The sequence below is a fragment of the Neodiprion virginianus genome, chromosome 1 (assembly GCF_021901495.1).
Source record: "Neodiprion virginianus isolate iyNeoVirg1 chromosome 1, iyNeoVirg1.1, whole genome shotgun sequence".
NCBI lineage: Eukaryota > Metazoa > Arthropoda > Insecta > Hymenoptera > Diprionidae > Neodiprion > Neodiprion virginianus.
Genome location: NC_060877.1, coordinates 23,008,593 through 23,022,191, shown reverse-complemented (window position 1 = coordinate 23,022,191; position 13,599 = coordinate 23,008,593). Strand labels below are relative to the sequence as shown.

At 38.9% G+C, this 13,599-nt stretch overlaps 1 protein-coding gene across 2 annotated transcripts in view; it reads right to left on the bottom strand.

The window, feature by feature from the left end:
• The window catches only part of LOC124298401 (serine protease 55-like), a 97,242-nt gene extending 83,971 nt beyond the window's left edge, over positions 1-13,271 (bottom strand). For both annotated transcript variants that reach the window (XM_046750345.1, XM_046750355.1), the window contains exon 1: positions 12,498-13,271. In XM_046750345.1, coding sequence (XP_046606301.1) covers positions 12,498-12,581 — 84 coding nt within the window. In that variant the 5' untranslated portion in view covers positions 12,582-13,271. The remainder of the gene's footprint in view (positions 1-12,497) is intronic.
• Positions 13,272-13,599: the final 328 nt, after the last annotated feature.

Below are 13,599 nucleotides of genomic sequence, written 5' to 3'. Positions count from 1 at the left end.
ATTACTTACTATTCATTCGAATAAGGTAAAGAAGTCCGTAAAATCAAAATTTTGTGAAACACTTTGAATGCCCGATACTATAATAGAATTATGAGGATAAAACTAAACTGCATTTTTCTATTTCCAAAAAGTTTAACACGTTTGATTGCCAACTCTGTACTGAGAAAAAAAATTTACTGGATTCAATAAATCATAATTGATCCAAATAATCCATGCGTTTATAATAGTCCTGACAGCACACTTATTCAAAGCGACAATTTATGTAGTTTTCAATTTAAAAAATCCGTATTTAAGTTCAATGAAAAATAATTTAAATGGATTAAACAAAGGTTGAGCGACATAACTCACCGAGTTGCTCTTCTGGTTTGATATGTTTATCCAGACGCTGCATGCTTCATGTCAAACAAATTATCCCTTCACTCAAATAATGTTTACAACGACCAATGGGATATTCTTCCGATGAAAGAAGATATGGTATTGTACAGAAAAAACTGATATCACAGCAACTAAACCTGTATTTGGATTAAAAATATATAAATAATTCAATGATTCCTTTAGTATTTGAGTATTATGGATATATCAACGTAGTGTAAGCATCGCTCGGTTACAAATTTACAAAATTTTTTCACGACGAAATACTATTGTTATTAAATGCCACCAAACGAGTGTAGTAGCGTCACTTCAAAATAGGTTTGGGGAAACATGGATGGATCAAAACCGTAACGCAACATATCGCATCACACATAGTCGGCAGATTAAGAGTAATGCGAATGATTCGAGTATATGAACATCCTTGAAGCTACTTTTCAAGCGGGAAAGCTTGCCCTCTGGTGACCGAAATTGGTACTACTTCGAATGAATTATCATTTTGGTTGAAAACCGTGAAACATGCGCATAAAAAAATCAGAAGATTAGCGAATCAACAAAATTTTACATCAGTGAAATAATGTTCATTTCGTAGAAATAACGATTCATTTATTGCAAGCGCGTATGCAATGGTATCGAGCGTTCTTGAAATCAATTCCAAGTGTATGTTTGCTATTTTCAACTACACGCGATTGTTTGAAACTGAGGGAAGTCATATTTCATTGCATTAGTCAATAACTTGAATTGCATGTGGTACATACAGCAACTCAATAACTATTTCTTGGTTCCGCTCAATCATATCCTCATTTACTTGGATGAATTTTTTTTTGTTTGAAGTAGCGTATATTATCTGACGAACAGAATAATTTTCGTAAATGAATATCAAGACCTGTATTGTGAAAAAAATTCTTTTTTCAACATATTACACGTTTCTGTGAACAGAGTTATCATTGATTATGTCGGACAAACATCACATTGAGCCAAATATACTATCTGGCAATAATGTGGATATTTCAGCAAGCGTGGGATTATTATTTCCAATCTCTTTGTACTTTTGAATCGATATGTTCAGCGATTAAAGTACTATTCTTTCACGAATTAAATGAGGTTTGTTGATTTAAGCGAAGTTGTCGTTCCGAAATATTCAGTTTAATACTATGAAATAAATACGTACTTGCATTCAAATCCATGCATCAATATTTTTGTTTCAACTAAAAAGTGGTTGTTTCGAATAATAAACTATTCGAACCAAATAAACTGGAAATCAAGAAAATTAGGTGTTTGGTTCGATGACTTTTTTCCTCAGTGTGGCTGCTAGTTTGAGCTTCATTGCGCGATGCATGGATACGAAAGCAGCTTGGTACCGGAAATGAAGCTAGGTCACTATGAACGGTCAGTTCAATGCAATTAGAACTTGGGATTAGAAGATGAAGATGTCAATCTTACGTCGCCTTATCAGCCTTCTAGCTCGTTCGCTTGAACCGTCTACTGTTGACTCGTCAATTTACTCGCAATGTGCAAACGATTCGAGCTAGACATTCAACACCTCGTTCGTTCGGAGCTGCGATATTAATTCGTTTGAATTATAATTGATGGTAATTATGTTTGTATCGTAGGTCGCGGACGATCCGACAATATGATACGTCCTGTGAGATGTTGAGTAGCTGATGCGGAATCAGGTCGAATTAACTACGGTCATGTTTAACCGTGATTTTTTTATCACCACCATGCACTCCGTTTGGATCAATGTATTAGACGAGTTATTGGGTTCTATTAGGTTCATTCATCGTTGATATCGCATGTCTTAATACTTAACTTTAAACAAGCGACTGCTGCACCGGAGAGTGTCGGGCGACATAAATTTATAGAAACACGTTTTGAAGCCGACGACCACCGAACCACTCGACTGAAAGCACGCTACCGCATATAGATTCTAAACAGATAATAACAACACTCGTTCATGCACTTTGCTTGATTTCAACCATGTGCAACCATCCTTCGAACAGAGTTGAAGAGAAACTGATGTTCAAACGTTGAGCAATCGAAGTGGAAATCCCAAAGGGTCTTCGGTTGTTATTTTACCAACGCTTTCGATTAATAATGAGTATTAGTTGTACACCTGCGCACTTGACGTTCGACAGAGCTGGAATCTCTTGATTTACACTTGAACATTTTTAGCCTAGGAGAAAAAAGTCAATATTTTGGTGTTAATAATTTCCTTGATTACATCTTCCATAGAAATACTTTTACTTTGTACTCACATTGGTATATTCGGTCGTTCTCATTAATCAGAAGCGATGCGACTTACAAGGAGTAGAAAAACAAGCATCGCTGTAGGATTTTTACTTCGGAAAACTATGATACCTTATTTGACTGCGTTGTGTGTTACGTTGTATGTTAAGTTACGCGCAAACGTTCCATAATTACGCGACGACAACTTGATACTCGAGGTCTTTCCCTTGTCTACTATTAATAAATGAATTAAACACGTATAATTTTAGCGTTGACCAAAGAAGTAGACACATACGCAAAGCCGCATGTACCGTGTAACCCTGTTTTACTTCCGCCCACGCGAGTTTCTGTAATAGTCTTATAATGTAATCGTTATCGGCAGAGTGTCAATAAATACGAATTTAATAACGCAGAAATGAATTTCCGGTCGTCTTGTGTGGCCATGCAGGGAAGAAGATAGCGTCGCATCCAAGACGGTACGACAAAGCAGCGCATGAGGGAGAGAGAGAGCTTTTTAAGCCCGAGTAAGCATGGCAGGATAGGATGAGAGAAAATGGAGTGTCTCGGTACACAAGCACATTTCTGAAATATAATATATATGTATATAAATAAAATATTTATATGTACGGAAAGACGCGCAACCTTCGAGGAGACAAGACGTAACACGTGTTGACCGCCCTGGGGTGTATTGTACAGTGCATCGTGATTTACTGCTCGACGACAGCTAGCCCAGCATGCATGGATATCTCCTGCAGGCCATGTCGACGTTCCGTTGAACCGTCGACGACAACCTTTTCGATTCTCTCTTCAAAGAGAGATTACACACGTGCCTGAGTGGCTAATCCTACGGCTTTGCATGATCCGCACCGGGCGAGACGTCTGCACCTACTAAAGGAGAGACATAGAGTAAAAAAAGAGGATTCTATTTATTCGAGGTGCAGGAAGTGCAACGGTATATTCAAGAGCTCGTGTACATATATAATGTAAAAATGAGAACTGGTTTTCCGGGGACCTTTTTTTCGGGTAAAATCTCGAAGAGACGCTCCGGTCGATTTGTACTGGTCGTGGAGCTGTGAGACTCCGAAAAGGAATTGGTTCGATTCACTCCACGGGTAGAAGAGAAATATGAAATGTTTTGTACAGAAGAAGCGGAGGACGTCAGAAATGCGCGAAGTTGAATCGTATCGTGGATAAAATCATCCATCCCATACGAACACCCGGGATTGCTGTTGCTGGAGAGATGAGCGCAGCATTCTTCAGACAACTTTTTGTCAACCCAACCGCTTACTTCCTGTCTGCTACAGGGAACGCCCTGCAATCTCGTGTGATATTTCCTCTGATATTGATCGAAAAAACCAGCTAACGAAATCAATTCTCCGGTCGGTATTTATCAACTAATTACTGTCATTAACTTCGTCGTTCGTTTCTTGGGAATATTATTATTTATTATCCGGTTGTAATTCTTTTTCGCGGATTTTCCACACGGACTTGTTACTTACGGGCACTTTGAATGGGGTAAAATAGATCATGAAAGCAAATGGTCGTATAGACCACAGTAATAGCGACTGAGCGAATGGATAGATTAGAGGCAAAATTTAAAGTCAAGCCTGAATGTTTCTTGAAAAAATCAGGGCCTCAAGCAGTGAAGCCATCGATTATTCAAATCGGAAATTTAAGAGTCGAACTAGCCATTTGAAATATGGATTGATTAAAGACCAATCGATAAATGCAATACCTTAATCGAAACCCTGCAACACCATGTTACTGATTTATCAACAAATTAACGAATTGATTTATCAACAAATTAACGGGAAACTACAGTATGCAATACCTAACATATCTCTGCATATGTATAAAGTAATCGGATGATTAGTTTCAGAATATGATTCGGCATTAGGTAATTTTGATTATCTTCTAAAGTTTGCATCCGATGAAAAATGTTTCTCTTTAACCACACGTTTTGGTGCTAAATACGTAAATGATAAGTTTTGTTGAAAATTAATAGAAACTACTTCAATCAGCGATAATTCTGGATAGTTTGAGTTTTAACATATCGATCAATGTCGATTATAACACTATATCCAAATTCAATAAACTCTTTTAATCCCATACTCAAACCAATTTGGGTAAATTGGTTCAATAATCACACTGTTTCACATGCATTTTTCGATATTTTACAAATAAGCTGCGTCCCAAAGGTATCGTTGCAAAACTGGTTACGTAATTGACTTACAATTAGTAGCAATAGCATGCGAGGCTCAACTTCAGGTTGAAATATTTATCATATCACTGGTAAGACAGATTCGTGATTAGTCCACTTAATTAAATTGATAAACGGTGTAGATTACTGATGTAATGTATAAAAAGATCGAGTGAAAGTTTCTCGATTTCCCAAAAATTCCGAAAAATGCATGAGAATCTATTGGTAATGGAATACCGAATGTATCGTGACTACACGTCCTTAAGATGAGCTCAGAATCGAAGCTAGGTCTCTAAAATTTCCGAATAATCAGTACATGATAAATCTTTCACATATCGAGTGATTAAATGTAGTTTACGAACTTGTTCCACATCCGAAGAGCCCTCGGGCAAATCGCGTTTCCGTGGGCTTTCAATCCAGCTTGTAATTGCTCGTTTATAAATTGAGGGAAAAAGAAAGGTACGTGGTATTCGGCCTCGACTAATTTATGAAAATTAATATCAAGTCACAAATTCGTTAATTACTTGTTAACGTATACCGCAATCACTCGCCCACGAAGAGATAGCTGTGCACAGCTTGCACAGCGGCAATACCAGTCGGACATTTAATGCACTTGCCTTGCCGCATGCGTGGGTATGTGCCACAAGGTCTGTCGCACCCAGCTGTAGGTATACCTAGGTATATACCTACCTATAAGAAGACGGCCCACAGGTTGAAGCCCGTAAAAATTCGTTACTAAATAACATCGCGGGAATAAAATTAAGAGGGATTTACTTTCCACTGTCACATATCGCCTGCTTGCCATGCAGCGATTGAACGATGCTTCGATCGAATGACAAGCAGCTTGAGGAAATGCAGGTGTCTACTATGGACGGAATTGAAATTAGATGTCGTCGAATTCGCTGGCTAATTGTCAGCGGCATTCCCGAGTTGGCAGAGAATGGCAACACGCGGATCCCAAGGACTACATCTCCAGCCTACTAATCGTCACCGTGACCCCGGTTAGCAGGCCATTTCTCAGAGCGGATGTGGGCATGTTTCGCGTCTGAGATGCGAAGTCAGGTGCTGCTGCTGGCTTTTTCGACTTAATTAACTCAAGAAACGAGTCTCTGTGTCTAACAGCTTTGCTCCTGATCTTCGTGCCCCAGAACTCCGAGTAACAAATTTACCTCGCACAGCGGCAAGTCGGTCTCGGTTGTTGGCTAAATTATCACACCCGTAAATCTAACGGTGGGAAGCATTAGCGGGTCATTTTTCGGGCGAAACAAGAAACCGTGGGTCCAAATTTTCGTCCTATTAGTTCTAAGCCGGATGCTAAAGGAGCATGGGTCAATTTTCATTGTTTTCTAACGCGGGTTCATGGATTGGGGAAAATGTTTCGCAGAAAATACAATCAAATTCTGATTCACCAACAAACTGACGAAATTCGAACGCTCAACTGTGATTCGATAGGGTTAAATATTTAGGTTCGATACAAACCGAACTAGGTTCAATTGGAATGGTAAGCCAGAGAAGAATAAAAACTTGGACCATATTTTTATACGCATTCTAGGATACGTGGTTCCGTGCGTTGTTAAAATACATACACAGAAACTCTCAGAAATATTAAAACGCGTATTTTTTCCATTAATGTTTAACGTGTGTAATCCAACGACTCTTTTCGCACCGGTAAAGAAAAACGGTTGAATTCAATTAACATCACGTTGCAAAGTAGCTTCGTAAATGTTGTTCGACGATTTGTTATTAATATTTAATATGACGTCAGAAATATACGGATAAGGTGACGCGGATTCAAAGCAGTACTTTTATTTATGTTCCCATAATTTTCCAATACGAAAATTGTCCGTATAATGTTTATTTGTAATTCTCTTGAGATAAATATTGCCTTTGTAAATCCCCCAGTAACAAAATTTGGGGTAAAAATGGTACAATTAACACAACACCAGATAGTCATCAGTTTAATCCTCTACCAATTAATGCCTGATATAAAATACCACGGAACAATTATTCAGTTCCTTATACAAGCTTGTTTATTTACGAACGATTTAAGCCATATTTATAGATTATTGTGGGATAATGCAATGCTCAGCATGGTAATAAATTCTTCACACACACGCGCACACACACACAGACACTGTCAAGCACACACGCACCTGTGTGTGTTTGACATTTATATTTATTTTGTTACCTCACCAACGTAACACGAATAACGCGAAGCACCTGGAATAGGAAATCCTCCTCGTAATCGGAAGTGTTTTCCGGTGGGACGGATCGCGGGTATAAAATTTTTTCATCGTATAATTTATGTTGCGAGATAAAGGAGGATGATGGTATTTAGTTGAGAGAAATGTAGTGCGACAAGTCCGCGTCCATCTTAGACACAACAAACAATAAACAGCCTAAATATAACGCGTCACTGGCTCCGTGTGTGCGACACGAAATCTTCGTTTCATCAGTCACACACGGAGGCCTTACCGTATGGTTCGACGCACGGTTCGGTGTTAGTTGGGATGGCTTTTAAAAGGCGTCGACTTAAGAGGTCGTTTTTCTCATCCTCGTATCAATTTTCTTTTCATTCGATGCTCCTAGCGGCTAATAGCTTCGCACTCCTCGATCCAGATGCATCCGTGTTATACCTACGTCCAGAGTGACGTTGCTCTTTCTTATAACCAAAAAAATTGAGAGAGAGAATAGAAAAGATGCTAACCACGATCCAAACTGATATTCGAATGTACTCATTATACGGAAAGGAAGTTGTGAAACTTAGCAGGCTGAGTGACCGACTGCGCATGCGCAAGATAATTGAATTCTATTGGTCAGCGAGGTCGTACCGGAGCGATATTTTCGTCTGCAACGCAGGGGAGCCAATCCACTCGAAACCGGGCATGAAATATCAAACTCTACCGTGTTGGGTGATGAATTGAAATGATGTTGTTTATACATGATGTTGTTATGAACACTCGTAGCAGTCATTAGTTATCAGTCTTAAGAAAATTCGCATCACGTGATACATAACACGAATAACATCCATAAGCCACGTTTGACATCTTAAGTTTCAGTATATGAGAAGGCGGCTGAAAAAATGGATAAATTTTGGGAGTTCATGGGAGTTCATATCTCGACGACCAATTATTCTATTCGATTTGAGCTAATCTTATTCAAAAGCATGTAACATCAAACTTTATTTACATGTTCTCTTTTATTACAACCAATTAATAGGAAATGAGATGTTGCGCGGTGTCTGCAATGCCTCAAACCTCCACATCAATCCCACCGATTTGCTTCAAACTTCGAGACAGTATTTTTAGATGGTTCACCCTCTTTGCCGCGATCCCACTTTTTTTTAAGAAAATAAGATCTTTGAAGTTTTAATTAGTTTTTTCAACCAAAATTAACGATTTTTTTATTTGCTGAAAAAAAAAGACTGGACTATCGTAAAGAGACTAAACTTTTCAAAAATACTGCCTCCAAATTGAAGAACATCGGTTAAGCCATTTCTGAAATATCACGGGCACCGCCAAACATGTCACCTGTCAATAACAAAGTTTTTTTACTAATTGATTCTAGTAGAAGAAAAATATGTTCATACGTAACATTCTCTGGAATAAAATAAACTCCAATGGAATGCAATAATTAATTTCAATGATACAAATTCCCCAAATTCACCCACTTTTCAATTCACCAATCTACATGAAAATCCGATAAAGCTAGCGCCTGCGCAGTCAAACGCTCACTCTGCTAAATTTCACCGTTTCCTGTTGGTACAGCTATCTAACAACTTCGGACAACCTGCACGTACTGCAGGGTATCCTTAGGATCACGAAAGTCTTCCGGAAACTTTATAGAGAGTCACGTGTCCCTAAACAACGAGATAACAAGCTCGGGTTACCGAAAACGGACCCGATCCGCCACCCTAAGCCCAAAATCCTTCCGCGCTGAAAGAGATAAACCGAGGGGGACGGAAACTGAATAGGTAAATATTTGTCTTATCCAAATATAAACCGAGATTTACAAAAGTCCTCGATGGAGCTGTTAAGCCGTATTTATTCCAGGCTCACGCACACACCCCTCGATATATTTGTGCTCTCTCTATTTACGTTAGTCCACCGCACGCATCCACCCTTTCGAAAATTTGTGTCTTCTGTGTTGGGCCCGAAATGTTCGAATTACCAAAAGTCTAAGATTTCGAATAATTCTTATCGTTCGGTTCAAATTTGCGCAAGTCATCGAAACGATTCACTCTGGAAACTTTCAGAAAATCATCATCTTCGGGAATTTTGATCCTGACCCCCTTCAGATTTCGGGACAAGGATGATTCGCGCTTGAAGAAAGTTTCGCGGTCTTATCCCCGCAGCAGACTCGGTCGACTAGCCAAAGATCTTATCAGCGGAACGAGTTCAGTTCTGCGGGTGGTATATACCGCAGGGACATCGGAGATGCCTCGTTGCTCCATCGGCGGCTGCAGGATTTGTTGGCCCTGCAGCCTCTCCAGCTGCACCGCATCGCTTCTTACCGGGGAACAAATGATGCCCAAGCCGAAGCGTCGTGCCTCAGTTTGGTTTCTAAACAGTTAAGAAGAGCGCGGGTCTCCGAGGAAGCTTTCTGTCCGGTAAACTAAGGGGCCAATTTAAATCTCAGACAGAGCGACCGGAGTCGACCTCCCGCAAGCTTTGTTTGTCTGGCTATGGCTTGATTCTATAACGAAGAGAAACGTGGCCTTTGTTTTACTTCTCCTATTCCCATGCTTTTTTTTTTTTTTTTTTGTCTTTTCTTTTTCGTCAACTGCGGATGACTGACTGACTGACTGACTGACTGACTGACTAGCTGACACTAAACCGTCTCCTTCGGTAATGCTAATAGGCCAGGGACACAGTTGGATGGAGCCTCTTAAGAGCCTGACAATCCTTCCATTTATGACATTTCACAATATGTATACCCATTTATTACCAAACTATAAGGTATTCCAAGTAGTTTGTCTTTCGGTTCCGGTATGTATATTAGGGTAAGTCAGTGTGTGTTCGATCACTTCAGCAAATTCAGAGTGATGTATATTAAGTCATATGGTGCAATCAACTGAAATCATTGGCTAGTATGATTTATTAGAATTATAATCGGCTGAATAATCAACCATTCTCTGATTCTACCACTTGTTTTCTTTGACCTCGTGTATTTTTTTTGTTTTTAATACGTCCATTCTGCGCAATTGTCGAAAAAATCTTGGTACGAATTATTTTAGATTTTTTTATTTTACTCTTTCGGGAATGTTATATTTTTATCAAGAAAAATATACCTTAAAAAACTATCACGCGCAGCAAATAAATGAAAAATAAATATGACAAAAAACAGCGTTTCCTGAAAATTTATTAAATAATGTTTTGTTTAAGCAGTTTATTGATAACTTTTTGACATTATTATCATTCACGTTAAATTTTCATATCACCTTTATTGTGGTTGATTTGTTTTTATTTTTTTTTATTTTTATTTTATCATAAATTATTCAATACTGTCCACGAGACTCACTTTTGATTGAGAATGCATAGCCAATATGTACATCCTTAAAAGTCTAAGTTAATTAACAGAAAGTTTATTCAACTAGTGCCGCATATTGGCGAAGTTTCAAATAATTCCGTGACATAAGTAAAAAGAAATCGCTGAGTTTACAAAGAATGCGTACTTCAATTAAAAATACCAATAAAGTAAATTTAATTTGATACCATTATTGCGGGCCGCACGTTTTGAGGAATTCTTCAGTAAGAACATTTCAGTATTGAGATAAAGTTGCATCATTCGATTTCGCCGAAATTGTCTTGCTGATAAGACGACGTATTTACAAGTAGCAATATGTATAATTAGCTACAATCATACTTTCAGCGACAAACAAATGATAACAAAATATACTCTACAAACTCATGTTACGAAACGGCTGCTCAATTAATTACTTAGCTATAAATCAGTAACCAACGAATGTAAAAATTCTCGCAAAGCATTGGAAATTATTCTTAACTTTTTGGATTACTCTTCTGTGACACTGTCTCTTACCATATATTCGGATTTTGGTTGTGATTTCCGCAAACATTTACGAACAAAGGGTTAAAATTGTAAAATGATTTCGGAAAGTCTCCTAAAATAATGTAGTCGTTATTTGTACCAAGAACATAAAGAGCTTAGCTATATTTTTTGCGTTATAATTTATTTGTCGCCAAACGCAATTTTTGCAGTATTTTTATGTCTTGTCTGTTTGCAAAAGTATGGGAGCTGATATGCATTTCATAGCTGGAAAATGATACCAATTAGTTAATTTGTTTGTCTACAGTCTGGACTGAATGTCTATTCACGGTGCAGACTACAGTAAAAAGCGACCTTTGTTTGCCCGTGAACCTAGACTAATTGCAGTGTTGAATCTATTGACAATAGAAAAAAATCCTCCAGGACAAACTAACCATCAAATACTCTTGCAATAGTTCACGATGCTCTTTTCGGTCCATCGTGGAACGCTTAATAACAGTGCTTCCGGAGAAAAGCAAGTTCGTAATTTCGAAATTACATGTTTTCAGAAGCACCTCCAATCCTAATCGATTCATTTGTGCTTATTCCTTTGAAGAATAAACACATAACATTAGTGGATTTGCTCGTGTTTAATGCAATGTTTTCCTTCTGGGAGATTTTCAAGTTTCATTGTATATACTTAAAGATAAATTTGTATATTTACAAATGAATTTGCCCAAATAAATTTGTTTTTTATTTGAATCAATTAAATATTTTGGGGATTCATAGAGCCCTAATTATTTAATGATCCTGATACGATATTCACTTGTTGTTCGTGAAAATAAAATTGATAACAAATGAAGAAAATCAGGGAGAACAAGGAGATTTATTTACTATAAACATGCAAACTTTGCTCTCAGGATCGGTAGAAGATTCATTCGTTACGTTATTGTTCAAGTAAAGTTGTCTTACAATTAATTAATCGATGGCCATATCTTGCAAATATTTTCGTCCCCGCAAACTGATTCTAATCTAATAAAACTTTATATTCTACAAAAAACTTAAAAATACGCCCATATCGATAGCAAGAAATGTTAGTAATTTTTGATAAGACATCGTTATGAAAAAGTTCCTCTGTTCGCAAAGTTATGCTTTAAAACTTGATGTCTTCTACGGCGAATCGACAAATCGCAGAATTTTCAAAGCGGTGCAAAATTCAAGGAATTCATAGGTATCTGGAAAATGGTTGTCATCTTGGCCCGATGATTTCTATGTCGGACTTGGATTAAGCACCCCTGAAAATTCCAGGAGCACAAGATACGCTTTCGCTAAGTGATTGTTTGTTCAAGCTGCATCACTAATGATATATCGTTTTCGCATTCGGCCGACTGAATCGTGGGCTAAGTAAGCAGAGGTCACCATGGCAATAAATGTCGTGGTTACGAAGTTTTATCTGTGTCGTTGAATGAATAACAATGATTTCACCCGAATCGTGACGCAATTGAACAAAAATGATATCCAAGAGTTACGCCTTCTTCTCCTTGGCTGGCGCGGTCGTAAATCGCTAAACGACACCCAAAACACCTTCCCGAATATTTAGGCATGACGCATCTTTTCATTGCCTGGCTAATCAAATGTGCCAAACGATGTAAAAATCTATCTTTTCGCTGGTCTGTCAAGTCGCGACAAAACGATACTTTTCGCAACTACTCACCGTCTGGTTGTTACCAATGACGACGTTTATCAATGCCAGAAAAAGGCCATAACGGATGACCGCCGCATGGCCGTTGCAGGTCATCTTCGTTTCGGTGATTCCAGGTGTGGCTCTGGTCGATTCACGCGTGACGATTCTTATCAGGGTCGGTTGAAGCACACCATCATCACAAGTCAAACAATAAGTACACTTGAAAAGGGTTCACGAGTAGACCTTCATCGTCGAACACTTTTCAACTCGTGATTGAACTGTCTGATCATGTGTTTGTTCAAGAACGAAGGCGATAGTGTGGCGTTCACGTGTTTCGAAGGAAGTCAATGTTCCGATCATCGTATAACAATTGCACCAGCAGCTTTTCACTCGTTGTCTAATTTCCGTGATCAGAATGAAAAAATACTGCAATCGTCACTACAATCGTAACGTAAGGAAGTAAGTGAACGCGCTTTGCTAAGCAAATTCGCGTCGCTGATACTGCCTTTCACGCATCTTCACCGCAACCGCAAACTTCCCGAAACGTTATACTGCACGACACTTTTACGGATCAAGTGACACAGTCATGTATCGCTCAAAGTATCCGCATCACAACCTGCAACTTTACCACCGAGCGTCCCAATCGGTTGTACCAATTTCGCACAGCGACGACCTGGCCTCAGGTTATTGCCGAAAGTAATTCACCAGCATCGCAAAATTTCAGATGATGTAGCTCCTACGACAATTCTAGTTATACGACCCACTCTTCCGGGCCTGATAAACCAGTACCACTCGCGCACGTGGTCATGGTACGACTGAGTGAATTGCGGGGGAAGTATCAACAGAGGCTGTTGGCTGTTGCCTCCTACCTCCTGCCTCTTGCCTCTTGCCTGTCGGCTGTTGGCTGTCGGGATGCGGCAGAGCCGGAAGAACCTCTGCCTAGGTAGGAGGGGGCAAAAACGCCAGAAATATCAACCGAATGATTCGCCTGATGAGGGGATTATCGTGGTAATAATTCATAGCCGAGAATTCGATGGCCAAAACGTCAAGATCTGTCATCGATACAATCGATCCAATACGCGACAATTCGTTGCGACACGTTAGTTAATATTTGCTATAGTGTAGATTTTTC